This window comes from Triplophysa dalaica, chromosome 1 (assembly GCF_015846415.1).
Source record: "Triplophysa dalaica isolate WHDGS20190420 chromosome 1, ASM1584641v1, whole genome shotgun sequence".
Lineage (NCBI taxonomy): Eukaryota > Metazoa > Chordata > Actinopteri > Cypriniformes > Nemacheilidae > Triplophysa > Triplophysa dalaica.
The window spans coordinates 7,222,374-7,249,481 of record NC_079542.1 but is presented as its reverse complement, the minus strand read 5'-3'; the positions used below and the strand labels follow the sequence as shown (position 1 = coordinate 7,249,481).

The 27,108-nt window shown below is 35.1% G+C and overlaps 4 protein-coding genes across 7 annotated transcripts; 3 read left to right on the top strand and 1 right to left on the bottom strand.

Annotated features, from left to right (window-relative positions):
- Window positions 1-3,035: 3,035 nt before the first annotated feature.
- On the top strand, window positions 3,036-7,849 carry LOC130426777 (adhesion G-protein coupled receptor G2-like). Of its 2 annotated transcripts, XM_056753711.1 has the most exons (13): window positions 3,036-3,137; window positions 3,353-3,429; window positions 3,827-4,043; window positions 4,128-4,265; window positions 4,964-5,080; window positions 5,213-5,329; window positions 5,413-5,455; window positions 5,596-5,693; window positions 5,819-5,937; window positions 6,121-6,389; window positions 6,513-6,615; window positions 7,129-7,409; window positions 7,541-7,849. In XM_056753711.1, the coding sequence occupies exons 5-13, from the start codon at window positions 4,976-4,978 to the stop codon at window positions 7,660-7,662; spliced, it is 1,257 nt and encodes a 418-aa protein (XP_056609689.1). In that variant the 5' UTR covers window positions 3,036-3,137; window positions 3,353-3,429; window positions 3,827-4,043; window positions 4,128-4,265; window positions 4,964-4,975; the 3' UTR covers window positions 7,663-7,849. The 2 variants fall into 2 exon arrangements, with proteins under 2 accessions (XP_056609689.1, XP_056609696.1); XM_056753718.1 differs by having other exon boundaries at window positions 4,128-5,080.
- Window positions 7,850-10,554: 2,705 nt separating this feature from the next.
- On the top strand, window positions 10,555-16,213 carry LOC130436498 (adhesion G-protein coupled receptor G2-like). The gene is made up of 14 exons (XM_056767614.1): window positions 10,555-10,656; window positions 10,923-11,001; window positions 11,158-11,385; window positions 11,499-11,679; window positions 11,763-11,892; window positions 12,369-12,485; window positions 12,581-12,694; window positions 12,766-12,811; window positions 12,897-12,997; window positions 13,094-13,209; window positions 13,820-14,088; window positions 14,358-14,460; window positions 14,555-14,838; window positions 15,276-16,213. The coding sequence occupies exons 1-14, from the start codon at window positions 10,642-10,644 to the stop codon at window positions 15,398-15,400; spliced, it is 1,908 nt and encodes a 635-aa protein (XP_056623592.1). The 5' UTR covers window positions 10,555-10,641; the 3' UTR covers window positions 15,401-16,213.
- Window positions 16,214-16,346: 133 nt separating this feature from the next.
- adgrg3 (adhesion G protein-coupled receptor G3) lies at window positions 16,347-21,191 on the top strand. Its single transcript, XM_056768836.1, has 12 exons — window positions 16,347-16,610; window positions 16,820-16,889; window positions 17,002-17,092; window positions 17,526-17,660; window positions 17,852-17,965; window positions 18,054-18,102; window positions 18,191-18,282; window positions 18,581-18,696; window positions 19,457-19,722; window positions 19,811-19,919; window positions 20,002-20,288; window positions 20,620-21,191. Exons 1-12 carry the CDS (start codon window positions 16,547-16,549, stop codon window positions 20,760-20,762), a joined length of 1,536 nt encoding a protein of 511 aa, XP_056624814.1. The 5' UTR covers window positions 16,347-16,546; the 3' UTR covers window positions 20,763-21,191.
- A 1,275-nt stretch (window positions 21,192-22,466) lies between these two features.
- On the bottom strand, window positions 22,467-26,625 carry sinhcafl (SIN3-HDAC complex associated factor, like). Of its 3 annotated transcripts, none has more exons than XM_056749056.1 (6): window positions 26,538-26,625; window positions 25,068-25,206; window positions 24,658-24,757; window positions 24,444-24,558; window positions 24,213-24,363; window positions 22,467-24,129 (listed from the first exon to the last, which is right to left on the bottom strand). In XM_056749056.1, the coding sequence occupies exons 2-6, from the start codon at window positions 25,193-25,195 to the stop codon at window positions 23,949-23,951; spliced, it is 675 nt and encodes a 224-aa protein (XP_056605034.1). In that variant the 5' UTR covers window positions 25,196-25,206; window positions 26,538-26,625; the 3' UTR covers window positions 22,467-23,948. The 3 variants fall into 3 exon arrangements, with proteins under 3 accessions (XP_056605034.1, XP_056605025.1, XP_056605041.1); XM_056749047.1 differs by lacking the exon at window positions 26,538-26,625 and adding an exon at window positions 26,165-26,514; XM_056749063.1 differs by lacking the exon at window positions 26,538-26,625 and adding an exon at window positions 25,303-26,137.
- Between the last annotated feature and the right edge of the window lie 483 nt (window positions 26,626-27,108).

Sequence of the window (27,108 nt, the reverse complement as noted above, 5' to 3'; positions counted from 1 at the left end):
GAAAGCAAACAATTCTACATTTACATTTAAGCATTTGGCAGACGCTTTTATTCAAACTGACTTGCATTGCATTATCCTATACATTTGTTTCTAAGTATGTGTAATCTCCTGGGATTGAACCCACGAAATTTGCGTTGTTAGCTCCATGCTCTTCCCACTGAGCTACAGGAAAATTCTGGTGCACTTTTGGCTCCAGTTGTAATTTTTCCTATGATAGGCAACGGTGGGCAAAAACTCTTTGGTTACAAGCAGTCTTCCAAATATTTTCTCTGTGTTCATCAGAACTCGAGGGTGAGTAAATAATGACAGAATTCAAGTTTGGTTGCACTGTCCCTTTAAGGAAATAAATGTGATGAACATAAAAAGTATCTTAAAATGTTTGAAAATTTCTGTGTGGTCGAGGCATGAAAAATACTGCAAGGGCGCCACCTACCGAATACAGTCAGACAAAACCATTAGCACCATCCTTGCGTTTTTGAACCTTTCCATTACAGTCACCTCAACAAGAAGCAGAATAATTCATAATTTAACTAAAAAGGCAATGCAGAATGAACTTCCTGTTTTAATCTGTTTCATTTGAATCTGTTTTAATATCTGTTTTCAGCAGTCAAACTCTTGATCAATTAAAATGCTTGTTTATGAACCTTTTACTTTGGAACCCTGGTGCCACCGGTCAATAACCACACTACACGAATCTAAGTCCAAACTCAATAGTATCTTTTTGACCAATATTATCAGTCATCACCTGTTTCTTCTCAAACTGTTGTGGTTTAATGCTGTATCTGATTGTTTGTTGACTATCTGTATTAGGGTTTGCAACTGCAACCGCATGGCCTGGATGTTTTTTCAATTTCTTCAATTAGGAATGAGCTAGAATGATGATGCTCATACTGCATGCTTAGTTTGCCCCTTCCTATTTCTGCGAAAAAATCTGCCATATGTATCCATTCCTTGTGGACAAAATCCAATTTCATCATGAAAAGTATTTTTTAATGCTCTGAAATTTCTCGTACTTTCTAAACTATGTGTGTGAAACATTTATATCCATATACTATATATCATATTCTTAGCCTCTGAAAGACATAGCTAACAAGTGTCAAAGTTATTGTGTACAACATAGCAAATATTATCATGACTGCCAGTGTAGGGACAGTTGAAACTTTATATATTACTATTTGTAGTACAAATTTGTTGTAAAGATTAGTCAAAACATGGTTTGTTACTCATTACTTAGAAATATGTTTTCCAATTTAGACCTTATACAGTCAATTTAACTGTTAAGACACACACAAACACACAAACTCAAAGTTCAGAGAAATGCATATAGTATTTCAGTACATTTTCAGTGTTGTGATTTTCCTAAAAAATATATTTTGCCAGTTCAACTTTTTAAGACCCACATGTCTGTTCACAAATAAAGTGCTCATTGATATTATAAAATATATATTCTATCACATTTTGATAAATGTTGCAACTGTCCCTGCAGACAACATTTGACTTTGTCTGTTCAAGTATAAAGTGTGCGTATATTATCATACATACACATTACAGCAATGTGGGTGGGTAGCTGACCCACATTACAATTTTGGCATTCCACTAAAAACAGTCTCTGAGAAACTGAAGGAATTGCAAGAAGTGTAGCAAAACATTTGTTAACTTGACATTGGGGGAAGATTTTTGTGTTTGTCATTAGGGCCGCCTGTGCTCTGCGAAGCTTTAAAGACTTTTTGAACATTCTCGTGCGTTTTATTAAAATACTGTCAGTGACTGTCAGAGACAAGAACATCATTTACTGCTGAGAGTTTTTTTTTCTGAACCTCTGTCACGACAAACCAAAAAAAGTCCTTTTGTTAATACCTTAATACTGTTAAACCTTCACCAGGAACTATGCTGGCCAGTACAGAAGCACCCAGGCAAATATTATTTCATTTTAGGGAAAACATTCACAAAGAATTTGTTTTTTAATGAATTCAGTATGATACATTTAATAAATCTAACATACACCACCATCAACTGGGTATACTGAATTATTATATCAGTATAATATTGTCAGAATATTAGCATGCTGTCATCTGTGTACTGTACATACAGTAAGCATTTTGTACCAGCAGCTTGTAAACTGTATACAACATATCACATTTTACAAGACACAAATGATTCATGTATAAAATCATAAATTACTTTTTTATTCATTTATTTACAGAGGGCGTCAAGCATAAGAACTAAATGACTTGCTTTAAAAAAAATACATTTGACTTGTTAAACATTGCATAAATATGTGTCGAAGCTATGCTTGTCAGAGTACAAGCTATACTTTCCCATCATTCAAATGTCTTTAAAATAATAAATTAATTTTCCATCGACTCATATGGCCATACATGATACAATAACCAGTACTGTTGTGTAGTTACCAAGGTACATTGATGTTATCAGCATATAGATACATGATATAACAAGTTAATTTACATAAGATAGAAATTAAACTGTTTTTGTATTTACAACATTTCAAACATTTCAAATAATCCAATATAGCTCGATAACTAAACATGACAATTATAATGTCACATAAGAGTAGTATTGCTTAGTTAAGTTTTCTGTGAAATAAAATTAAACCATTTGAATATATAGAGTATGTTATGTTAATAAAACGTGCACTATAAAAAAGTACTGGCAGAAAATTACTAGAACATTTCCTTATAGGGACATTTTCGTTAATGCTAAAATGTAATTTATTGAAGTGAAAAATGTAAAGTACAGGTATAACAACTGTAAAAAATGAATTCAGAAAATGTTAATACAGTATATTGAGCCCTAATTTTATTTTTAGAGTGTGGACAAGTAATGTTATTTAACACATCTTTAAAATTCTATTTTAAAATAATATCCTTTTAAAAATAAAAGGCATAAAAAAAGAAGGCATATGATATAATATATCAAACTAAAGCATGCAATGTAGCTATATATACATTACATGGTGACCTCACTGCTGACAAACAAATGTGATGTATTTAGTGTGGCTCACTGGGTGTGTGTATGAAGCCACAAGATTTGTGTTTCACTGTTCGCTGAAAATTCATTTCGTGTGTTACAAAGTTGCTGCACAACTTCCATCAATCTGTCAAGAAGAAAATGGTTAGGTGAGTTAAAGACTAAAGATTTAAAAATATATACTTTTAATATTTGGGAGAAATATATTAGCCTGCTAAACATTACAATGTCACAGTATTAAGGTGCACTGCTAAAAATAGATTTTTGTTGCTCAAACTAATCTTTTAATTTCTTGATTTAGGCGTTTATATTACAAAATTGCTTACATTCATGCATTTTGTCTTTATTATACAATGCTCCACAGAGCTGAATATATGACACTTCTCCTTTACATGACTGTGATCTATGGTGTGGATCCAGGAAGTTCAAAAACATCACCTGGTAAGTTGTCAAGATTAGATACATGAATATATTTCTGTTGGTACCTGACGAAATATATCACTTATCTTGTATCAGGACACAGCTATGTTTTTTTTCAATTACACAGTTTTGTGGCAGTCCACCAATTTAAAACAAGCAAAATGGCTATTTTTTCAAGTTTTCATGTTACATTACATTTTATTTAACACATTTGTGTAAATATTTATTCATCAACATTTCTGCCAAGTATTTACAAAAGAGCTAATGATAATCGTATTAGCGAAGCACCATACCCTTAAAAAGTGCTTCAAAACGTTATTCTATGCCATGGCATCGCTGTGAAGAACCACTTAAGCACCTTTATTTTTAAAAGTGTATACTTAGGATGTTATTTTGACACTGCATTATCCTTTTACAGGAACAACTACATCAAAGCCCGGCATATCCAGTACACAGGATAACAATTCTAAGAATAGTACCTCCCCTAAAGATTCTTCAGGAAATCAGATAGGAGGTGATGGTAAATCTAACCAAAAAGCAGAATGCACCTTAGTCCCACCCCCCACAGACTTAGTATCTCTTCATAAAATGAGGGAACGATGTCCAGATATTATTACTTTAGAAACCTTCATCAGGTAAAAGTCGACTATATTTAAAGATCTGAAAATATACGATTATGATCTTGACTTTTTATCACTGTTGATGTTATCATTATCCAGACTGGAGGCAAAAATCATACAGAGCATCATCAATACGATCTGCACTAATGAAACCCGGGTCTCCAAATTTCTGGTCTTGACCTAGCTGTGGTTAAGACCAACTTAAACACAACAGAAATCCATATCAATGCTTCAGAGGTAAGAATCCGCATTATACAGTTTTGAGACCAGTACACTGAAAAGGGAATTTTGCTACCTTTCCCGCTCACTTAATTTAAACTTAAATTTAGGTTAATTCAACACAATTACTATAAATAATGGACACAACGTGTCCATTATTTTTCTTGTACTTATGTTATCCATTTAAGTTGGGCCTACATGAATGAATTGTAAGAACTGGGCAGAGGATTTCCAGTTCCCAGCATGCTTTGAGTGAGAATGCATTTTCAGAATAATTATATGTGTTTTATCATTAAAGAGAAAAACTGGTAAGTGTTTAATGTTTGTTATATTTTTGAGTTTCAGGGTTACCATTGTTCTGAAGTGCCATTTGCTTAGGCTGTGGGAGTTTATATTATTAAACTTGAAATTCTCAATTAAAATAAACGTAAATTTTGAAATAGATAAATGAAAATGTTACATAATATTGACTGAAAATATTTGAGTTCCGAACTTGAAATCAAAATTTGAAATGTCTACATATCAAAATCATGTTTGTTCAAAGAACATAAATTGGGCAACTTGAACATTAAATTATGTGGAACCGATGTACAGATCCAACAGATTTATTTTCAGTGTAGACAATCAAAATGTCAACTTTTTATAAGTTTGTAGTATTCCGGTCACTAATTTAATGTAATTTGATGTGATATCATGTTGATCTTCTTTCATTTAAGCTGTTTAATGATATGGAAGCAGCACAGATATGGATCCCAGTGGAGATTTTCCAAAACGTTTTAGGGGGAGAGCACAAAGTTGGTGTAGTTTCTTACAAATCCAGCGAGCAATTTACAGTGAGCAATTTATTATTTTTCTTTCTGCTGACTGTTAAATGTGTTTGCCATTGGTGTAAAAAAATCATTAAAATAACACTTTTAAAGATTTACCAGTAAATTCATGAGATCTTTTTACTGTCATTTGAATAGTTTGAACTGGAAAATGCAATTATTGTATCTAAAGTCACACGGATTGAAGTTCCTGGACATGACATTGTGAATTTGAAGAATCTACTTAAAATATATTTCCCAGTCAAAATGGCAACTGTAAGTAACATCTGATAGTACTTTTCAGATATCTATATGGTTATTCATTCTGTTTTTCTTTTGTTTGTTTTCGATATGTTTAGAGAAACAGCAGCTATTATTCATGTCAGTTCTTTGATGAAAAAGGTATGGACGCTAACAAACAGTTTCTTTGTGGAACAAACAAATCATGAAGTAGTTTCTTTTTCTGTGGCATTGACATTAATACATATTTATTTTTATTTCATTACTTCATTTCATTTATTTCGTTTAATTTCACCTACAAGAATTCATCTGGAAAGATGACGGCTGTTCCACCAGAAACATCAGAGATTATGTTGTGGAGTGCTCATGTAACCACATGACTGCATTTGCCGTGCTTCTGGTGAGAACCTACAAAAGCTTTCTGTCCAATTCATTAATAAATGAGTGAAGGTAGCTGCTGGAAATATTCGGTGGTGTACACCACCCCCATAAACACTCCCTTTGTTCTTCATTCTCTTTGAACAGGTTGAGTTGCAAAACACAGATGAAGAGCACTGGACAATCATGTCATACATCAGCTACATAGGCTGCGGTCTATCTGCTGTATTTTCTGGTTGCTCCATATTGACCTTTATTATCAACAGGTGCAGTCTCTTACATTTTGAATGTGTATCATCTGCAATCTCTGAATTACATTATTCCTTATTGCACAAAACACACTGTACAAACATTGTATTATCAATTTTTATATTAGTGAATTTGCAATGTGACTTTCAGACCCCATTGCGTCAAACACATAGTCCAAATAGATGATTTGTGTTTTACAGTAAAGGCAGGAAAGAAGTGTCCAGGAGCATCCATGTGTCTCTGAGTGCCGCTCTGTTCCTGCTCAACATCACCTTTATGCTCAGCGAATGGGCTGCAACATTGAATCTAAATGGACTGTGTGTGTTTGTTGCTGTGGTGATACAATACAGTCTGTTGTGTTGTTTCACCTGGATGGCCATTGAAGCTTTGCACCTCTACATTCTTCTGGTCAGAGTGTTTAACATTTACATCAAGCACTACATGGCCAAGCTCTCTCTGATTGGATGGGGTAAGAAATATATCAAAACATGAAACCTGCAGAAACAGGTACATTGCAGAAAGTTATGATAAAGAGAATTTTGCAAAAGCTTTTTGAAATGCAACTCATTCTGTGATCTTACCCTTTTGACAGGAGTCCCAGCTATTATAATTGGAGGTCTACTTATGGTTAACAGGAACCCTTTGTATGGTACTACAAAAATCACATTATCAGATGCCAGTAAAACAAAGGAAATGTAAGTCGTAACATTATAATACTGCTCTAGATGAAAATGTGCATTATGTTGCAATGCTTTAAAGTGATTTAAAAACATAATTTACTTTAATGACTTTCTTTCTTCTGCAGAACAAAAAAGAAGATATTTTGAAGAAAGTTGGTAACCGAACATGCACTTCTATTGTATAGACACAAACCAATGCAACGTCGTGATTCGGTTACAATCATTCTTCAAAATATCTTATTTTGTGTTCTGCAGTAGAAAGCCATGCAGGTTTAAAATGTGAGTGAGAGTGTGAGTAACTGATGACAGAATTTTCATTTTCTGGGGGAAACAGCCTATAGCAGAGACAGAGTGGAAAATGGTATATGTTCACCTGCCTATAGGTCATATTTTTCAATGTAAAACGCATTAAGATTTGCTTTGCAAAAAGCATACTGAGCTGTTTTCTTTCACTCCTCATTTAATATTCAGCGCCCCACATCTCTGTAATTATTCAAATGAATATCAATGTTTATTATTTCATTTCAGTTGCTGGACAACAGGGGATTCGATCCCATATGCGGTGAACATTTCCTACTTTGCCATCATATTCCTGTTCAACACCGGAATCCTGATCACAGTTTCCGTAAAGATCTTTATGCTTCAAAAAGTTGACAACAAGAGAAAAACTGTGAATGTCTGCAAGTATGTCAGCACAGTTCTGGGCTTAATGTGTCTGTTGGGTATCACATGGGGTTTGGTGTTTTTCACGTCTGGATATACAAACAACCCCATTCTCTACCTGTTCTGCATCTTGAACTCCATGCAAGGTAGGGTTACCCTGAAAAATATGTTTGGTTTCAAGCTATGTATTAAATCAGTTTGTGTATTCAATTAAACCTCAACATTTTTAGCAAGATTTTTTGAATGAAAATGAAAATATTGCTGTTTCTTTTGGCAGGGTTTTACATCTTTCTGTGGATGTGTCTGACAGCAAGGCCTAAAAGACAGCAAGCAGATCAAAAATCTACATTCACTGTGGACACCACTGACAATTATAAGCAGAGGTCGCTGGACTCTTAAAAAATAAGGAGAAAAAGCCCGATTTAAAATACTGTTGCAATGAGTGAATTTAAACTTTGACGCACTGTTATATCTATTTATATAAATTCAGTTTTGTTGATATTTATAATGTTGACTTCGGGTTGTTTTGATGAGCCTACTAACAATATAATTAGCAGTTCTAAAAATAAAGTATGTTATTATATGACTTCTTGTTAAAGTTCATTTACATGAATTTCTGTTGTTTACTTTCAAATTTTTGACATAATATGGCACTGAAAAATAATATGTTTGATTTATTTATAAAGAAACTACTGTTACTCCTTAAGTCAACAGTCAATTTAAAGTCTTTTTCTGTAGCTGAGTGTTTAGACCAGGATGTAGCAACGCCAAGGTCGTGGGTTTGATCCCAGGGATTGCACATATTTAGAATGAATGTAAAGTATAATATGTAAGTCGCTTTGGATAAAAGCGTCTGCCAAATAAGTAAAATGTAAAGTAGGCCTATTTGAATAGGAAATTTGTTATTTTCCTGGTCATTTTGACTCATTGCTTCCTGCTGTCACATGATGTTATCTTCAACAGTAAACCGCAGTAAACAAAACAGTACACGTAGGTATAAAGCAGTAAGAAGTGAAACTGATGACTTTACAGGACTGATTTCCCTTTGTTACAGGATCTGCCCAGACGACGTAAGAACCTGACCCATTTATTTGAGGAATAAAAAAAAGTAAAAAACTCGATATGAACATGTTTTATAAACAACAAGCTGTTTGATAGGTTGTAGGAACCATATCTTTTTAAAACGCTGGTTATCCATCCACTGACCTTAAATAGGATGGCGAATATCCGCCCAAGCCCCCGCTAGAACTCTCGACTGCTGCTGTGCACCATCCCTTTATAATGGGAATACATAAAGGCAACTTATTAAAAAACATATTTGTGGTATCAAACTTTGAAAACATTGACTGAACCAATTTCATGTGTTGATGCTTTTCCCAGATGTTGATTATACATTTAAGGCCAATTTGGTCCCTCAAAATCTAAGATTATTTCAGGTTTTTAAGTTGTAAAAAAGTGATTTGTTCTTTTAAAATTGGCTTTAAAGGAGATACAGACTTTTATAAAGGAGTGGTAGAAAGCGATTGGAGAAAGGAAGCTTTTCAAAGTTTGAATTTAACCGAACGGGATGCGTCCACTTCCCAAAATGATTCACTGTTGAAAGCAGATCAAACACGTGCTGGTGACACCTGCTGAAAAAGCGTTGTATAAGCAGGCCAACTGTGATGATACATTTAACAAAACAATTGCAGACTTCTTAGAAGTGTAAAAATGTTTTTAAATAAATGATACATCTTTAAATACCAGTTTTTGTGAGGCTAATCATTAGCACAATTAACTATTAGGCCTACTTATAAAAATTATTATCATTAATTATGTCTATGTCGATTTTTTTGCAATGGAATGGTTTATTAAATTCTAATTTTAGGTCCTTGTGTGATATATAAGAACTCAACAAGATCTTTAAACATTTCAAGGCCAATGCGTTAAAGGGAAGTATGACGGAGAAAGAAACAGAAATGTCATTTCAATATCTTTTTCTACTGTTTCATCATTTATTGATTTCTTCTTTTGCACAATGCTTTCAATCCTTAAAAAAATCTCAAATGGCACAGATTTGTATTGTAGGCTACTCTTGATCTGTGTTTTAGAAAACTCCCAGCACTGCAGAAGAAGATAATTTAGGATTCACCATGTAATGCCTGGTCTACTACAAAAGGAGGTCTATGCATACATGGACATCCACATGTCAGATGGTATTAGATTTGGCTTTCATCACCTCTGCCAATGAGGATTTATTATACGGTGTGAATGGTGCATAGTACTCAGGCTTTGAGCACCTAAAACTACAGTGGTTTAAAACATACCGTGTAAGATATCCTTTATAAACACCATGTTTACCAAACTAATCATAAAATCGATCAATTTTTAAAAACATCATGGATACATCATTCTCTGCCTTTGATATCCCACAATCGTGCCAGCCGCGAAAGCTTTGAATCTGTAGCAGTGTCTCAAAGTGGAAAAATGAGGGCTTGTCTCTGGCTCAGTTGTCCTCACATCAGACCTGAAATGTATTCAAGTTGTAATTATTAGGTCTATATCCCTTGTTCGTTGATAGAAATACCTTTGATAGCCTACCTAAGACCAACAGATAAATGACATTGAAACACTTAACAGAAAAATAAAATGTTTTATTAAAAAAAATATATATATAAAAATATGTTTTAATGTATTAGTTTTATTTTCTCTCTTTCTCTCTCTTTCTCTCCGTCTGTTATGTTTCTCACTTGAGTTATATCTCTCCTGTGTTACAACTCTTTGATTTGGTGTTTTTACTTCACTTAAGTATGTTTCGAATCCTATCCCTGAATTCAAAGCTTCAGACATATTGGAAACACAGACCCAAAAAAGATGCTTTGCATTATCTGTCTGTTGGGCATCAGACAGGGTCTGGTGTTCCCCTGCGTTAGCTATGCGAGCTCGGCTAAATTTGGTTCTGCATGTTCCAACTTCAGATCAGGGAGGCTCAAGAACTTCGAAGACGTCAAAATTAGAACCAGCAAGCAGTTACAGCATCATCAGCAAGATGCTTTGAAACAGATAATGGGTTCTCAAGACAAACTCAAATCCATCCTTGCCCACAAAGAGAAAAGATTTTATCAAGAAATTATGGGTTAATGGGGCTTTTTGTAATAAACAAAGCATGTTTCCGATGGGTTGGTTTTTCTTACCCTTTGCCGTTGTGTATTCCGTAAACACCAAAATGGGTCGTTATATTATTATATATGCAAATGAGTATCGTAAAATGAATGTTAGAACAAGACTGCCCATTGTCTTTGGCCAACGGTACAGCCGGGGAGGGATTTCTGAAGCCACAAAATTTGAGTTTGGCTACTGTTTAGTCATCTTGAATTACAGAGCTGTCACAAGTCTTCCATGGAAAGCAGAATGGTAAGTAGAGTCCATCCAAAGTATAGATTCAGAAAAATATATATTTGATGGTAAAGAGTGTTTTTAAAACTAGAGCACTTTAAAATAGAGAGACTTAGGGTGATTAGAATTAAATGAATGCTAATATAATATGGGAACTTTAGACCAATATATAACCGAAATGTATATGATTTTAGTGTCAGTTTGTCTGCAATAGTCTTACTGTCTGTTTTTTACTGTAATTTCCAAGTCTGCGTTTTTACCGCCAAAAAACATTTGTTTCAAAGTTGTTCCACAGAGTTGCATATATGACACTGCTTCTGGTGGTGATCCCCAACATAGAAGGACAGGATTGTAAAGCACATGGTAACTATTAAAAAACACTTATTTGTAATAATACAAAGTTTGGTACATTTAAAGAGATAGTTCACCAACAAAAATGAAAATGATGAGAGTAAAGAAAGATATTTTGTGTGTATGTTGGTAACATCTCCAAATTTTTTTCTTTTCTTATCTGTAAAGGAAATCTAACAAGATACGATAACACTATAAAGCTTACCATCTCAGCAGGACTCAACATTACCGTGACAGACACCATTAAGAATTTATCTTGTGAATTCAGGAATTATTCATGCTATATTGAATGTTCCTTTCACAATTTCTTTGAAAAAGAAAACTCCACCACATCAAAAGAAATTTTTGTGTCTGTGAAAAAAAATGATCAAAACAACACTGTGGACTTTGTCATAGGTAAGGAATATGTTATCTTCCATATACAAATGAGTGTTTATTGCATTTATCTAGTTACATCGTAGTGTTGGTCATAGGCTGGTATTTTACTTAGCAGTTACCTTTTCTTCCAGGGGACGCAGAAGATGGTAATTCATCTTGTACTGTGATAAAATGCTCGCAGAACGAGATAGATAATCTCTTGAAAAGAAAAGAGGAAGGGATGAAGAAGCCACACGATCTGTTCAACATTCCAAATATAAAAAAATCTTGTTTAATAAAATTTGAGGGTAGTAACTACAAAAACTACAATAGGTAATTGATGCTTTGTTTGAAGTTTTTAGACTCTTCTTTAAAGTGATCCTATGAACAAGGTTTTATGTTTACTCTCTACGCAGGGTGGAAAAGAAAGCCATAAACAGCGTTATACAGATGTCTAATCAATCCCAGATCTACACTGGTGAGGATCTTGCCTTGAGTGTGGATAAGATGGATTTGAACATGACAAACCACTCTGTAGCTCCACTTGTAAGACTCCCATCTCACATATATGTCTTGAACTGGGTTCCACCGTTGTTCTTTAAAATATCTTTTGTGTTCCGCAGAAGAAAGAAAGTTTGAAATGACAAGGGGTTGAGTAAATGATGACATATTTTCCATATTTGAGTGCTTTTGTTAAATGTAAAATTTTTAGTATACTAGTATACTAAGTATACAAAGTATTGTAGTATACTAGTATTGACAGCCCAATGCAAAGAAAATGTTTTCCTATATATTAACCCTTTGTTTGTTCAATCGTTCAATATTTGATTCCTATATATTGAAATAATAGTTAATGTGTTGTATTCTATTATATTTTATACATTTATTCATTGCATCTTCCAGTATATTTCCATATATTTTTGTTTTATAAGGGCGTGGTATGAATAGCCTTGATTAATATCCAGAATGTATTTATTACCCACTAGCATACTGCATTCATGATTCATGTTATTATTTTGAAGCTATTTGATCACTACACTCAAGTAGAAACGTGGATTCCAGAGGAGGTTTTCAAAGATGTCTCAGAGGAACAGCACAAAGTTGGCATAGTTACCTACGGTTCTGATAATCAATTTACGGTAAGGTCAAATCATCACCTTTCAAAATGTATTGAATGCCTCGTTGATTGTAAGAAATTTTGTTGTTTTGACGTTTCTCAAATATGTTTTTTCAGCGTCTGAGAAATGAAGATGTTCTGTCAAAAGTCATACGGATCGAAGTTCCTGACCGTGACATTGTGAATTTGGGAAAACGACTTGTAATACGTTTCCCAATAAAGGAATCAAATGTAAGTGTGTGCACTTCATGTTTTCAAAATTCCCAAATACATTATTTGTTATGTCATTTTTTTCTGTTTAGGTGTCCGATAACTTTAGCATTGATTGTAAGTTCTTTGATGAGAAAGGTATGTTTTTTATTTAAAGATCTTGTAAGTATAAAATTATATGGTTAATCCTTCAAATGTATAAATATTTTTTGCTTATTGTCAGTTACAAACACCTGGAAAACCACTGGCTGTGTGACCAAACTGATCAACAGTAGTCTTGTGGAGTGTAGTTGTGACCACATGACCCCATTTGCTGTCCTGCTGGTGAGTATATAGCCGTCAGTCCTGAGTACAGGAAGCTGTGAATGATTGATGGCTGACACTGTTTAAATTTCACACCATCTCTGTTTCTCTGAATAGACTGAGCTGATCATCGACCCATATCACTGGAAAATACTGTCAATACTTACTTACATAGGCTGCAGTCTGTCTGCGTTCTTTTGCGGCTGCTCCATCTTATCCTATATTGTCGACCGGTAATGTTCTTTCTGCTTTTAAATATACAGCTCTGGAAAAAATAAGGTTTCACTTCAAATTTGCGTTTAATCAGCATTTAAACATGATTTGCGACCATTTTATTGTCTCTTAAATTCCAACAAAAGCAAACCTCAGGAATGACATAAATTCCATCAACGTCAACGTGAAAGACCAAGAGAATGCCAAAAGACATTTAACTTGTGTTTGAAAATCAGGATTATTTTATCAATATAATGTTTTAACTCTTCCTAAATACATGTGAACATTTGTCTTGAATAAGAGCTTGTTTTCTTTGCAGTATTCAAAGAAAACATGGCATCTTTTAACCAGTTTGAAAGAAATGTCTTTAGTTCACAGAATAAAACAAAAGTGATCCTTTTTTTTTCGTTAGAATAATTTTGGTGTGGTCTCTTAATATTTTTCAGAGCTTTATGTATTAAGGTTAATGTACGAAAATGGTACTTTTTTATACGAAAGGTCAGTCAATTATTGTAAAATATTAATGTTTTTATTATCTTATAGCTTCTTGAGAGCAGTTCTAAACTGTGCAAGGTTGTGACATATGCTTTTTATCAATTGTTATCAATAAGAATTATGTGTGTTTTACAGTAACGGCAGGAAAGAAGTGTCCAGGAGCATCCATGTGTCTCTGAGTGCCGCTCTGTTCCTGCTCAACATCACCTTTATGCTCAGCGAATGGGCTGCAACATTGAATCTAAATGGACTGTGTGTGTTTGTTGCTGTGGTGATACACTACAGTCTCTTGTGTTGTTTCACCTGGATGGCCATTGAAGCTTTGCACCTCTACATTCTTCTGATCAGAGTGTTTAACATTTACATCAAGCACTACATGGCCAAGCTCTCTCTGATTGGATGGGGTGAGTCATTTATATTAACATGAAACATACAGCAGCCAGTAACATACAGGAAGAATTGCTTCTCAAAACTCAATTCGGTATTTTGGAAGGATGCTTTTAATATTTTTCCTTTAACTTCTGATCTTAATTCACATACTTTATAATAGCTTTTGTAAGGCAAGAATGCTGTTTTTGTTGAGGGCAAGACCATGTGTTCAAACCAGATAAATTCCCAATTGAAAATACAGGTATAAAATGAGGCTCATTCTGTGATCTTGCCCTTTTGACAGGAGTTCCTGCAGTTGTTGTTGGATGCTTGCTAATCCCTTTTGCCACTAAACCTTTTTATGGCATCAAAGAGACTAAATTATCAGAATCTGAATCAAGTCAAATGTGAGTCTTTGAACAATAAAGTTTAGACAAATGTAGCACATCCAATTATCTGTTCATCAAGGTTTCAAACTAACTTTTGTTTGATATCTTACAGTTGCTGGATCACAGAAGACTACATCACCTATGGCGTAAACATCTCCTACTTTACCCTCCTATTCCTTTTCAACATAGGGACCCTGATCACAGTGTCTAAAAAGATATTTTTGCTGCAAAAAAAAGTGGACAACAGACACAGTAAGATGCCGGCGTGTAAGGATGTTGGCACAGTGCTGGGCCTCATGTGTCTGCTGGGTACCGCGTGGGGTTTGGTCTTCTTCACCTCTGGATATACAAACTTACCCATTCTCTACCTGTTCTGCATCTTAAACTCACTGCAAGGTAGGTTACTGGTAAAAAAACAAAACAATAGAAAACAATATGACAGGAATTTAAAGGAATGCAAAATGTGTGGGAAATAAGGCAGTACAAAGTAGATTAGTTGATTAAATGAAATACAGTTTTTAGGATTAGTGCAGATAAGATGTTATATGTAAATATTCATGTAAATGTATATATAAAGCGACTGTTTTGCAAGGACTCCCATGCAGTAGGGTTATAGTGACTCATGTGAGAGCGTCACTGGCTGGCCACATTCGAGGAGTATGTGAAATGTCACTCAACAACTTTTTTCTTTGAAACCAATACTAGAATAAACATGATGTGAACCAGGGCAAGGCCCATACATTTGAATATTTGTATCGCATTTATTAATCTGAGACATGGATTTGCTGTGAATATGTAAATAAAAACATAAAATTTGTTCTTTCTGTTTACAGGATTTTATATCTTCGTTTGGATGTGCGTTACGGGCAAGAAGAACAGGAAGGAATCGCTTTATGACAATAGATCCACTACAGAAATCTCCAAATGGGACTCTGGACCACAAATCAGTCTTAAGTAGCACAGGAATATTTGTGGCAAAAGCCAACAAAATATTGTATGGGTCAAAATAATTGATTTTCTTCTGCCAAAAATCATTAGGATATTAAGTAAAGACCATGAAGATTTTTTTGATATACTACCGTAAATATCGAAACGTTTTGTGAGGGGATGCAGCAAAATCGCTAACAAAAATGGCCAGAAACACGGCTACAAACACTGTTGCCGGTGTCCGGAAATTTCATCCTACACGTCAGACTGCCCTACCAGGCATGCGCACATCAATATTACGTCAATTTTTAGCACTATCAAATCATAACTTAGCTGTTCATTTTATATAGCTACAATTATTTGATATTTTGTTACATAATTCTACATATTTATTTATAGTGGGACAATTTGATGGGGTATTCTGCACTGTAAATCAATCCTACCTGTTTACTTTATTCTCTAGGATAATCTGATAGGGTTTTTATGCTAAAAATTTATATTTAGCCAAATATTGTACTTTCCTAGCATACATCAATGGAAAGCTTATTTATTTCGTTTTCAGATGACGTCAATTACAATCTCAAAATTGACCCATTTGACCAGGGTCACAAATAAGAACCAAGACGCATTTCAACAGTTCCGTGTTGGATCTTTACTTTCATTCATCTCAAATTTCCCGCAATTCTAACCTGACCCCGATACACTCGCTTCAGACTGCAAATGGGAATGAGCAGTTTTTGCAACTTCCTCTTTAGTTGATAAAGATCTTCCTCTTTTAAACTGTAAACCTTAAAACAACATCATATTTAAATGTATAAACAATAAATTGTAAATAAAAACTAAACATGCAGTTATTTCTTTATTGTAAGTGTGTATAATTCAATAATACATACAGTATAACGCACACATTTGTAGGCCACGAATTACAAAATTCATAATTGTGAAATTTTATTCCTATATATGTGACTGCAAATATGAAGTATGAAGGCCTAGTGTTTGCTGTGCAAATTGGTAGCCTATAAGGCAGTATTCAATTGAAGTTGCGTTATGGTTGGCCAACAACATGTTTCAGGAAACCACAGAAATCACATGAGAGCACTTGCTAAATGCTAAACTTATTAAAGGAACAAACACAAAGTGTTGGCTGTGAGAGCTGTGTGAGAGCTATGAGAGTGCAATGAGAGACTTATACTGTTTTGTTATTTGGATATTATCTTCCACAGTAGTAATAGTTGAAGGAGGTGAGTCTGAATATTCTCTTTGTTTATGGATTTCAAAAGCCGATTTTGTATAATCAAAGGGAGGTAACTGTTAGTAATGATGATGCTGTAATAAAAAAAAGAAAAAATGTTATTATGTGCTTTTATAAGTAATGAAAAACAATGATTATAATAAGCAAAAAAAAACAGGATTATTAACACATAGCTGTATATTACTTTAATGTTTACAGAAATAACACATGTACCTTGTAATATGGTCGAAACGTTTTGTGGGAATAATTCCCTGACCCTGTATCCGAGGTGAGTTGGAAAGAAAAGAACATTTTGTTAAGTGCAAGTTAAAAATGAAGAAACATGAAATGAAAGCTTGGTATAGATCCAATCTAATTTTTTCTTTTTCTTTTTCATACAGCTGTTTAGAGGATACTATGAGAAAATGTAGAAATCGAGGCCGGTTTTCCGGTATCAAGCCAGGCTATGGTATCCAGAAAGTATCCTCAAATGTAAGACCAGTGTTTCTCAAATATGAATTTATTTAACAGATACTTCTACATGATTGCCACAGACAAAGTACTAACACATATGGCCCACTTGATCATATTCCTTACTTATAATAGTAGCACATTAACCCATATAAAATGTTGTTTTGACAGCCTTAAGCAAACATATTGCGGTTTCACGATATGACTGTATCGTCATTACGGCTTTAACATGTGTTCTTTTGTCTAAATGTCTGCCTCTCCCCAATTATTAATCATATTTAATTAATAACTATAAAAACATAAACACATATTAAAGTCAATCAGATGGCCATACACTGTCAGGCTGAGTAATATGTAAAAGCAATTGTGTCAAAATGTTTAATTACTTTTGAAGTGGTTTACAGAGTCAGTTCAGAGTACATGACAGGGTTGTGTTTTCTTTTTGTTCAAACAGGCAACGATGAATATGACAGAAGGATACATAGTTCACATCCCCTCCGAAGCAGTAGAGAAGGGCATAAATGAGTATGGGGAGATTGGAAAAGATATAAACTTTATTGTGTTGGTTCTAAACAAAACCTTCTTCATGGTCAGTTGGCCTTTTTACATCTGGCATATATCAGAGATCATAATATTTTTTGTAGCGATCACTTGCATGCTTTTCGCTAAACACAAAAGCAAATGCTTTCATAGAATTAGATAGATATTGTCATTGAGTTTTACGTGAGCTGTTATAACCTTGTGGTTTTCTCTCATTTAATGATTCTAACTGGGTTACAGACAAACTCAGTTTCTGACGTCATTGGAGAAAATGTGTTGGGTGTGTGGCTTGGTGTGACAGAAGTTCATAACCTTTCTGAGCCTGTTCAGCTCAAGTTTAAAAACACCAATCAGGTGAGAGGGTTTTTCAAGGCAATGTTCTGTAACCATAACGTAAAAACCAAACGCATCGCAAGCTTTGAAAACGCATTTGTAATTGCAGATTGAAAATGGAGTGTGTGTCTACTGGAATCTTGACGAAAAGACGGGTGGTCAGTATTCTGGTTCACTATCCTAATCTTGTTTGAATAGATGGTTTTACATTGACATGTTAAGATATTTAGTGTGTCTGTTTTTTAGGTAACTGGAGTGAAGACGGCTGTAGCACTGAAGTACAGAATGATGAATTTGTGTGCAATTGTCATCATCTGAGCTTTTTTGCAGTGCTCATTGTAAGTTAAAGTGTCTTGCAGTCACTTCCCCGCTCAAATAAAAACAGTAGAATCCGAAATGTAATTGATTAAATTGTTGTAAATGTTTTTTGGATTAACAACTATAATGGTGTCTAATGTTCTTTTAAGTAGGATTTTATTGTTTATAGTACCTGTAATATTATATCTTCACCTATATACTTCTGTAAAATCACTTCTAATTATTATAAATTAATAATTATTATAAATTACTTTTACAGTAAACAAATGCCTACAACAAATGACAAAAGTCTATTTCTGATCTCAATGTTTCTCACAGAATCCTAAAACTCCCGAAGAGATTCATATCGTCAATCTCAGCTACATTTCATATGTCGGCTCAGCCCTTTCAATAGCGTTTACAGGCCTCGTCATCGTCATATTTCTTTGGCAGAGGTAAGCTGATCATCGAAAAATCATTTTTAAAAGTTCATTGCAAATGTCTGATCAACAGAAACCCAACCATGGCAGAAAACGTTAGATCCGAACTATGGCTATGCTTACATTGTTTGATGCTACAGATTCAATTTTTAGTTCTCTAGTTCTCACACTGACCCCCACTAGTTCCTTCCTCTGTCTGGAAATGGCTTAAAAATAATCACACTACAATTAAGAAGTGTGAGACTCTTCCACGGAAGACAGACTGAAAAGGGAATGTACCTAATAAAGTGATGAGACAAAAAAAGAGATCGTTGAAAGGTCATGAGTGACACCACTATCGCATTTCAACATCATTTTCTACAATACAAACCCACGATTTGTTTCACGATAACAGAAATCATGTAGAATGGAAAAAGTCCCTTAAAATGAACAAATGACGTGAAACAAAGAAACGATGTTTGTCTCTACTCTCAAGCTAGATTTTTTTACGAGGTGAATCTTACACAAAACACACAACTATTATGAAAAATAAAATTGCGCCACACGACTGAAACTACCTGTCACTTGCGGAAAAGCAGATTGCACAATACACAGATGGTAAAAGATCATATCGGATTAGGCACCTGATGAAATTGTTTCCTTTCACCCTTGACATGCAAACAAACAGATCAAGAAGCTAAGACCCCCCAGCGATTTCTCAGAAACGTGTGCCAGTTTCAGAATGAGCTATGTATTGTTCTACTTCTGATTAGATCTTTCAACATCCTCCCCTTAGAAAGAAGCAGTCTGAGAATTCAGTCATGATTCACGTACAGCTCACAGGCTCCCTCTTCTTGCTGCACATCTCATTCTTGTGCAGCGTCTGGTTTTCGGACCGGGGTGATGAGGTATGCCTATCTTTAGGACTTATTCTACACTGGTGTCTCTTGGCCACCTTCTCGTGGACGGCCATCGAGGGCTTTCACCTGTACCTGCTGCTGGTGCGGGTGTTTAACATCTACATCAAGAGATATACCCTAAAACTTAGCCTTGTGGCCTGGGGTGAGACAAAATCTTGAAGGAACCATTCAAATACCAATGTTGTCCACATGTATGCTTTGCCTATAACAGTATGCTCTGTTTCTTATAGGTGTACCTACAGCAACTGTGTTTATATGTGGTATAATTAGTAAACATACATCAGTTTATGGAAAATACTCTATTCATGAGAAAAACCAAAACTCGACAAGCACGCCTATGTGAGCAGATTTGTTACACTTTTATGTCTACATGGGCTATTAAGCAAGAATATTAAATTCATTGTCTCTTTCATTTATTTAGATGCTGGATAACCTCACAGACCGCGAGCTTCATTACAGTAAATGGATATCTAGGCCTGGTGATGATCTTTAACACGATTATGTTTGGCGTGGTGTTGGTTAAAATGCGTGAGTTAAGATCGCAGGACGTTCGGACTAAAAACAATAAGAGGCGGGTTTGGAAAGACTTGGTTTCTCTGCTCGGCCTCTGCTGTGTTCTGGGAATCCCATGGTCACTTGCTTTCTTCACCCGCACGCCTTTAAATCTCCCTGCTCTCTATATGTTCACCATTCTCAACAGTTTTCAAGGTAAGAAGACTAATTTATGATAAGAGGTTTCAAAAAATTGGTGTCCCCTGACTCTTATAAAGCACTAATCTTACGTGCTTTAGAGTGTTATATTTAGATAAACCATCACCTAGAATCAAATTGGATGAAAACAAAGGTGTCATTTTCAAGCCATTCACAAATATATAAAAAAAGGAAATTTTGCTAACTTCAGGGAAGTTAAACCCCCTTGTTTTTACAGACCCTGTTGTTGACCCTTCAAACTATTGGCAATTGCTGTTAAAAGAACATTGTTTTTTCGTGGCATTTTATCCAAAAGTAAAATACATTGTATGTGTATTTCCTTGTCTAGGTGTTTTTATTTTCCTGTGGTTTCTGACTCTCACATGCAAAGCACGAGAAGAGGAATATGTGTCGTCAAAGGGAACGCTTCACGTCAGCTTCCAGAGTAATGAGGAACGTGTAACCACAAGTTTTGTTGATGGAAAGAATTAACATATAAATGTATGAACAGAATGGAAATTGAAATGCTCTTGGTCTTAGTATATTTTTATGCGTATATTTTTCAAATCGAGGACTGCAGACCCTCAGGGCAACAAGGGGGCACTATGGGATCTGTATAAATCTGATGCAAAGATACAGGATATATTTTTCTAAAATATATTTATTTTGAAGTGTTAATTGGTAAATAAGTTGTTTAATGTATATTTTTTATTTACTATATATTGGTTTTGTGTGTTCTGTCTTTGTTCTCGTTGTCTTAAGTTTGCTCACCTGACAGTATTCTTTTTAGATAAATATGGAACTAAATTCATCGTGTAAACAAACAAACAAAAACACTAGAGAAATAAATCTGAATTTTATTCAGGTTTGTACAGTACACCTGCTCTTTGCTCAAGCAAAGACAGTCTGTTGAACAAATAAATACATGTTGACATTCTAAAGTTAAGACTTGAGTGAAATTTTTTCCATTAAACTAAAAGCCGTCTCATCTTAAAGAGTTCACCCAAAAACAAAAAAATCATTTAATTTCATTGAAGTCATTTTAAACCTGTATGGCTTTATTTCCTTGCAGAACACAAATTATAGTTCTAAGAATTTTGATCACCGAACAACAGCGATAACCATTACATTTTTGGGTGAACATTCCTTTTAAGGTTTATGCTTTAATGTTTGAAAATTGTTAACAAAAAGTAGTCATAGTCATTTATTTTATTAGCTAACTAAAATTGTAATTAAAAAGAAATGTTTTGCAGTCCATGACGTTGAATAATGTAGTTAAAAAGTCAATAAGAGCTCAGCATAAATGGAAATTTCCTCAATATTGTTTAAAAATATCACAGGGTAATTATACATTAAGAAGCTGGCTAACTAAATGCAAAGAGGAAATTACAGATGCTAAAATATAACATAATTATGTTTGTCAATCACACCACAATTCCCAGTTACATTTGTTTTAGGTTTATTACATATACAGATTATTTAGTTTTAGAAATGGCTGAAAACTCAAAATCTGAGTTTAATAAACTGATATGAAAGAGTTACCAAAACACAAAAAACATTAACATTGAGGAAATTACAAATGCAGCTCATAGACACCAAACACGATCTACATATCATCTTGGTTAAGTGAGTAACTACAATTCTTATAATTCTAGTAGTTATACAAATATTCATTCAAACTACTTTGGATTAATGTTTAAAACAGACATAACAACAAGCACATCAATACATGGACTGTATGTCTGTCCCCAAAGTAAATAAAGAGAGAGCATCTCCCTAAATCCTATTAGGTTGTAAAAGAGTCTTAACTTGATGGTTTGTTGTGGGTTACTAAAGTCACCAGAGATCTTGTCCTGCGCCTGGGTGTCCCAGATTGGGGGTAGACCCCCTTGTGACAAGCTTGCTGATTGGGTGTGGGTGTTGTTATATTTAAGAAATATACCTAGATATTGCGTGTCTGGTCTGTCTCAGGCAATAAACTACAGCATATACAGCTGCCATTATATTTTAGTTAAATTCTAATGTTCTAATGTGTTTGAACTATACTATGAGGAACGAAGGCACATGCTGTTCAATACACCTGCATTTTAAATGCATATTTGGCACCATCTGGTTTTCAGAATTAGAATTTCAAGTTAATAATAATCATTTGTAACAATTTAGTTAATACACACACACAAAAGAGACAATGAAACATACTTTAAAAGTTTTATGAAAATACCAATGTGAAGAAACCGAGATACAAAATCTTATCAATTGAAATAGTACAAAAAGTATTAAAAAGTGCACAAAAATTCTTTACAGCATCAAATGTACAGACAGCTTTGAATAAATAGCATAAGTTAAAAATGACAAACTCATGTAATGAAAGCATCAGCTAAATCTCTGGTAAGGCACATTTACATGGACCGAGAATGTGCCAAAATTAAGTTAAAAACATTTTTCCCTGAACTTTATTGATTTCATATTGGCTCTCATGTTATTCGAAATAAGAGCACTTTGAGGCAACAACAACGCTGACTCAAAGTATTGCTGGCGAATTAAAGCAAACATTCATTCAAATAATACAAAGTAATGAATACAACCAAAATCTATCGAACCTCAAAATTCGATTGGTTAACTTCAATTTTGGCTATTCTGTCATATCATTTCAATAAACTCACACAGCGAAAAGACACCCGACAAAACAAAAATCGAAAACATACACAAAGCTGCGGTTAATACATCAAGGCTGACAGACTAGCTGTACAATTTCATCTTTGATGACCTTTAGTGTACTAAAGATATAACAGGAAATAGTGAAGATGTGATGAAAACACAGTATATGATCATATACCTGAACAGTAATATTATCTCTTCCTTGCTGTATTAGAGCACTCGCACATGCCAACTCTACAAACAATAACAACAAAATAATAAACATGCCGACAAATACAATATGCATGCTCATTATGTAAATAAACCGTTTAAATACTCTGAGATATTGATTTTTTTTGCATCTTGGTTTTAAATACATACAAACCCGTAACGTTTTAAACCACTGAGAAATATCTTTACGCCAAACCAGGAAAATCAGACATGACAGATCAAAATCTGAGGTGTATTCTAGTTGTGAGTATAGTGCCCATGTCAAACAACCCATTGAAATTAATTTACGCATTATAACACAGCTCTCAACTTAAATTCAAGCAGAAGACTGCAAGACCGAGTAAAATATAACATCTGCTAAAAATTACACTTGTATCATTAATGCCTCCACTATCATTTTAAATTCAGCTTTACATCATTTATGCCCGTTTCATGTGTAATGCACAAAACTAAATGCCAATTAGAAGTCTTTTGGTGCACTGGTATGGAAAATAAAGATTATATTTACAAACACTGGTAACCCCAAAAAGGAAAAAAATACAGTGTAAAGAGAAAACGGAATACATTGACTTTCCTAACGCTGGCCTATAAATACTTCCTAATGCCCCAATTTTTTTCCTTTTCTGTTTTATAAAAAAAAGGTACAAACTTACAGTATACAAAAAGTCATAAAAAATTATACAAATTAATACAAATTGTGGGGGGATTCAACTTCTACGGTTAACTAACAAGGGGAAGATATCATAGTCTACCACTGGAGACAAAGCTATGAGGACCTCAAAGAGACAGTCCGGAGGTGTGACATGCGGATCACCACACCTCCTTCATGTCCTCTGGGAGAGGAGAGGGAAGTGTTTGAGGAATCTGCGAGTCTGAGGACGACGCAAGAGCCGGACGCTTCTTGGTGTTACAGCAGGGCTTGAAGAGACGAGGATCAATGATTACCTCACCGAAACGTCCTTTGTAGACAATCCCGCAGCACACCTTCTGCCTGCAAGTATTAACAGTGCCATTAACCATCTCAACGATAATGCATTTCTTTATTAGCATCGGTAAAAAGAATGAGGTTTATACCTTTTCCAGTAAGATAAGTCAAGAAAGGAGAACCCTGATGGGTTTGGACGTCTCTGCTTGGTCTCGATATCGGATCCATCATCAGACTGATTACTGTGACTGGGAGACTGTGATGGTGACATACTGGATGTAGTGCTGTGAGCGTCTGAATCTATAAAGACGAGATATTAGCAACACTCGCATTCGAAACAAAGTGAACATCACAAAAACAGCGAAACAAAGTTAACATACTTTGTCTTTTAAACTTGTGAAGCTTTTTTAGTTTACTTTTCTTCTTCCCATCAATATTTTTGACTTTCTTGGGTTTGGTGAGCTTAAAGCCAGGACCTGCTCTCGCGTCCACCACCTTGGGGGCAAAAAAATACACGACATCAAGATTTTTTAAGTCCTGAATGATAAGGGGGAAAAACAGAAGATGTCAAACTCATGGTTGTCTTTGACGTACATGGTTCCAGTTCTTTTTTGACCCATGTGGTAATTTCTTCCAGCGTTTCACCAGCAGGACGCAAGCATTGCAGATGTCTCCAACTCTATCCTCGGACAGACTGAAAAGGAGATATTTCAAATTAAATGACAGCAAATACAAACAGGCTGAAATCCATTTGTACAATTAGAGACTGGACTGATAAGAGAGTTTGAACGAGAAAAATTAATGCAGCTGTGAAACAAAATATTGAAACAACGTATAATAAAAATTATAATAATAATCTAAAATAAGAAAAAGAGATGAAAAAGAAACTAAAAATTAAACCAATTAGATGTTTTTTTGATTATAAAAGCAAAAATCATTACCATTTGGCTTCCTTTACAAAAGGTTTACAAGTATTGATGTATACATTAAACAGCATCGCTCACCCAAAGCACAGTCTGAAGTTTTCCTCATATCTGCTGCTGTCAGTGAATCGAGAGCTTGACGATTTGGTTTTGCAAATACAACAGCCATCGTTGCTGCGGTAAATCTTTGATTTATGAAAGCCGAACATCTTTATTGACTCTAGAAATGGATAAAACAGAACACGGTCAAACAAAGGGTCTCCTGCTCATTTTTCGCGGGTGATAAAAGGGGGCGGTAGGACAGCACAGCCCTCACCTTGACAGTCAATTTGATAGTTTTCATATGTTGTAAGTTACAGATAGACGACACGCTCGCGCCAGACACATTCCGGACGAAAGCGTGCAGCGTTTGTTTTGATGAATGCGTCGCGTCTGTGGCATTGACCTACTTTTGATGTTTGACAATAGCTTCGCTGCATCTTTAACAAGATTGACTCGTTCGCATAAAGCCAATAAAATTTCACTTTAAACAAAACGTAAAAAAGCATAAAACTTTGATTATGTTGGGATGTAAGCACACCTAAATAAATGATCGAAGAAAATCATGCGCGAGTCAATGCAGTTGCAACGTTATTTGAACCGATCCGAAAGCGGGGATCTACGCGGGATCCTCCAAGAATCCGAAAAAGAAAACTAGAATGCAAGCTAATAAACTACGATTCATTCTTGGAGCACTGCCGTGCGTTCATATCTTCAAATTACGATTAAAAAAAACATTTTTTAAAATTTGACAAGAGCCTATAGGGACACCGCAAACGAAAGTAAAATCGAAAGTACAAATAAAAAGAGCGCTTGTTTTTCAGAGATTAGGAGGTTAAAGAGCAACAAGCACGGAATAAAACAACACGAGTAACGTTAACGTTACTTGGCTAATGTATGAAATCTCACTTCATGTTTATGCATAATGGCGCGCGCGACACATCAATAAAATGCATGACATGCACGTATGAGTAACCAAATTAAACACCACACGAGTCGTTCTGCTACACATTCACAACTTTAGTCGTATTTATTGGGACGTGTTATATACACCATTGCTCTAAATGACGTTTTTATATAAGGTACCGCTTATTCGCACCGTGTCTACACATCCCACACATAAAGACATGCACGCTCACCTGTATCTTTCTTAAAACTAACATTCCCGCGCGTTTACACTTAACGTTACATGTCAACAAAATAACAAAACGCGCGTATTTCACGTAAGACACGGTCACGTTATACGTGCCACCGTTGAAACTTTGACAGAAAGAAAGCGCCAAAACGCGCCTCTTAGTGCACTAACAATAACAGCTAGCCCGTTAGCACGCGACCATGCCACGCTCCGTATCCACGCGCGCAAAGACCCATTGTTGACGTAAATAACCGCGCCGTAAAACACAGAACATCACGCGCGCGACACATTACAAAGTCAGAGTAAGACAACGCAGACTGTTTAAAAAAGGTAAAGCATTCGTACAGTTAGTTTGCAGTAATAACAAAGGACTTTACCGTCAGAAACTTTGAAATCCGTCCGTTTTGTTCGGTCGCACTGCGCATGCCTTACTACGGCTACACAGAGATGAATGGCGGGGGCGGAGCTCGGATACAAACATTGAGTAAAGGGGATGGTAAGAGGAAGACCATATAAGGAGGTCAGACGCCAAGTTTGAACATTCATTCGACCAATCACAGAACATCCCTCGCTTGCCATTTAAGAATGTTGCATGCTGGGAGGAAGTCGAGCGTAGCGCACGTACGGCATTGTTCTTGTACTGACTTGCATTGTGTGAGAATGGATTCGCAGTAAATCGGATTTTTTTCGGTGCACAACCGACCGACTGCTTAAAAAAAGTGATCGTGAACGCTGTTTTTAGTGACGGAGTTGGTCAAACGAAGGTTGCAAAATTACTGTGTACACATAATATTATTGCATGCTATTATGTGCATGCTGTTTGTCCTTTGAAATGTTGGGAGGTCCTGCAGTTTGACATACTATCCTCAAATGATTGTAAACTGTTTTAAACAGTGTTTTGATGATTATTTTACAGTTATTAAAATGCTAGTTTAAATACGTTTAGGC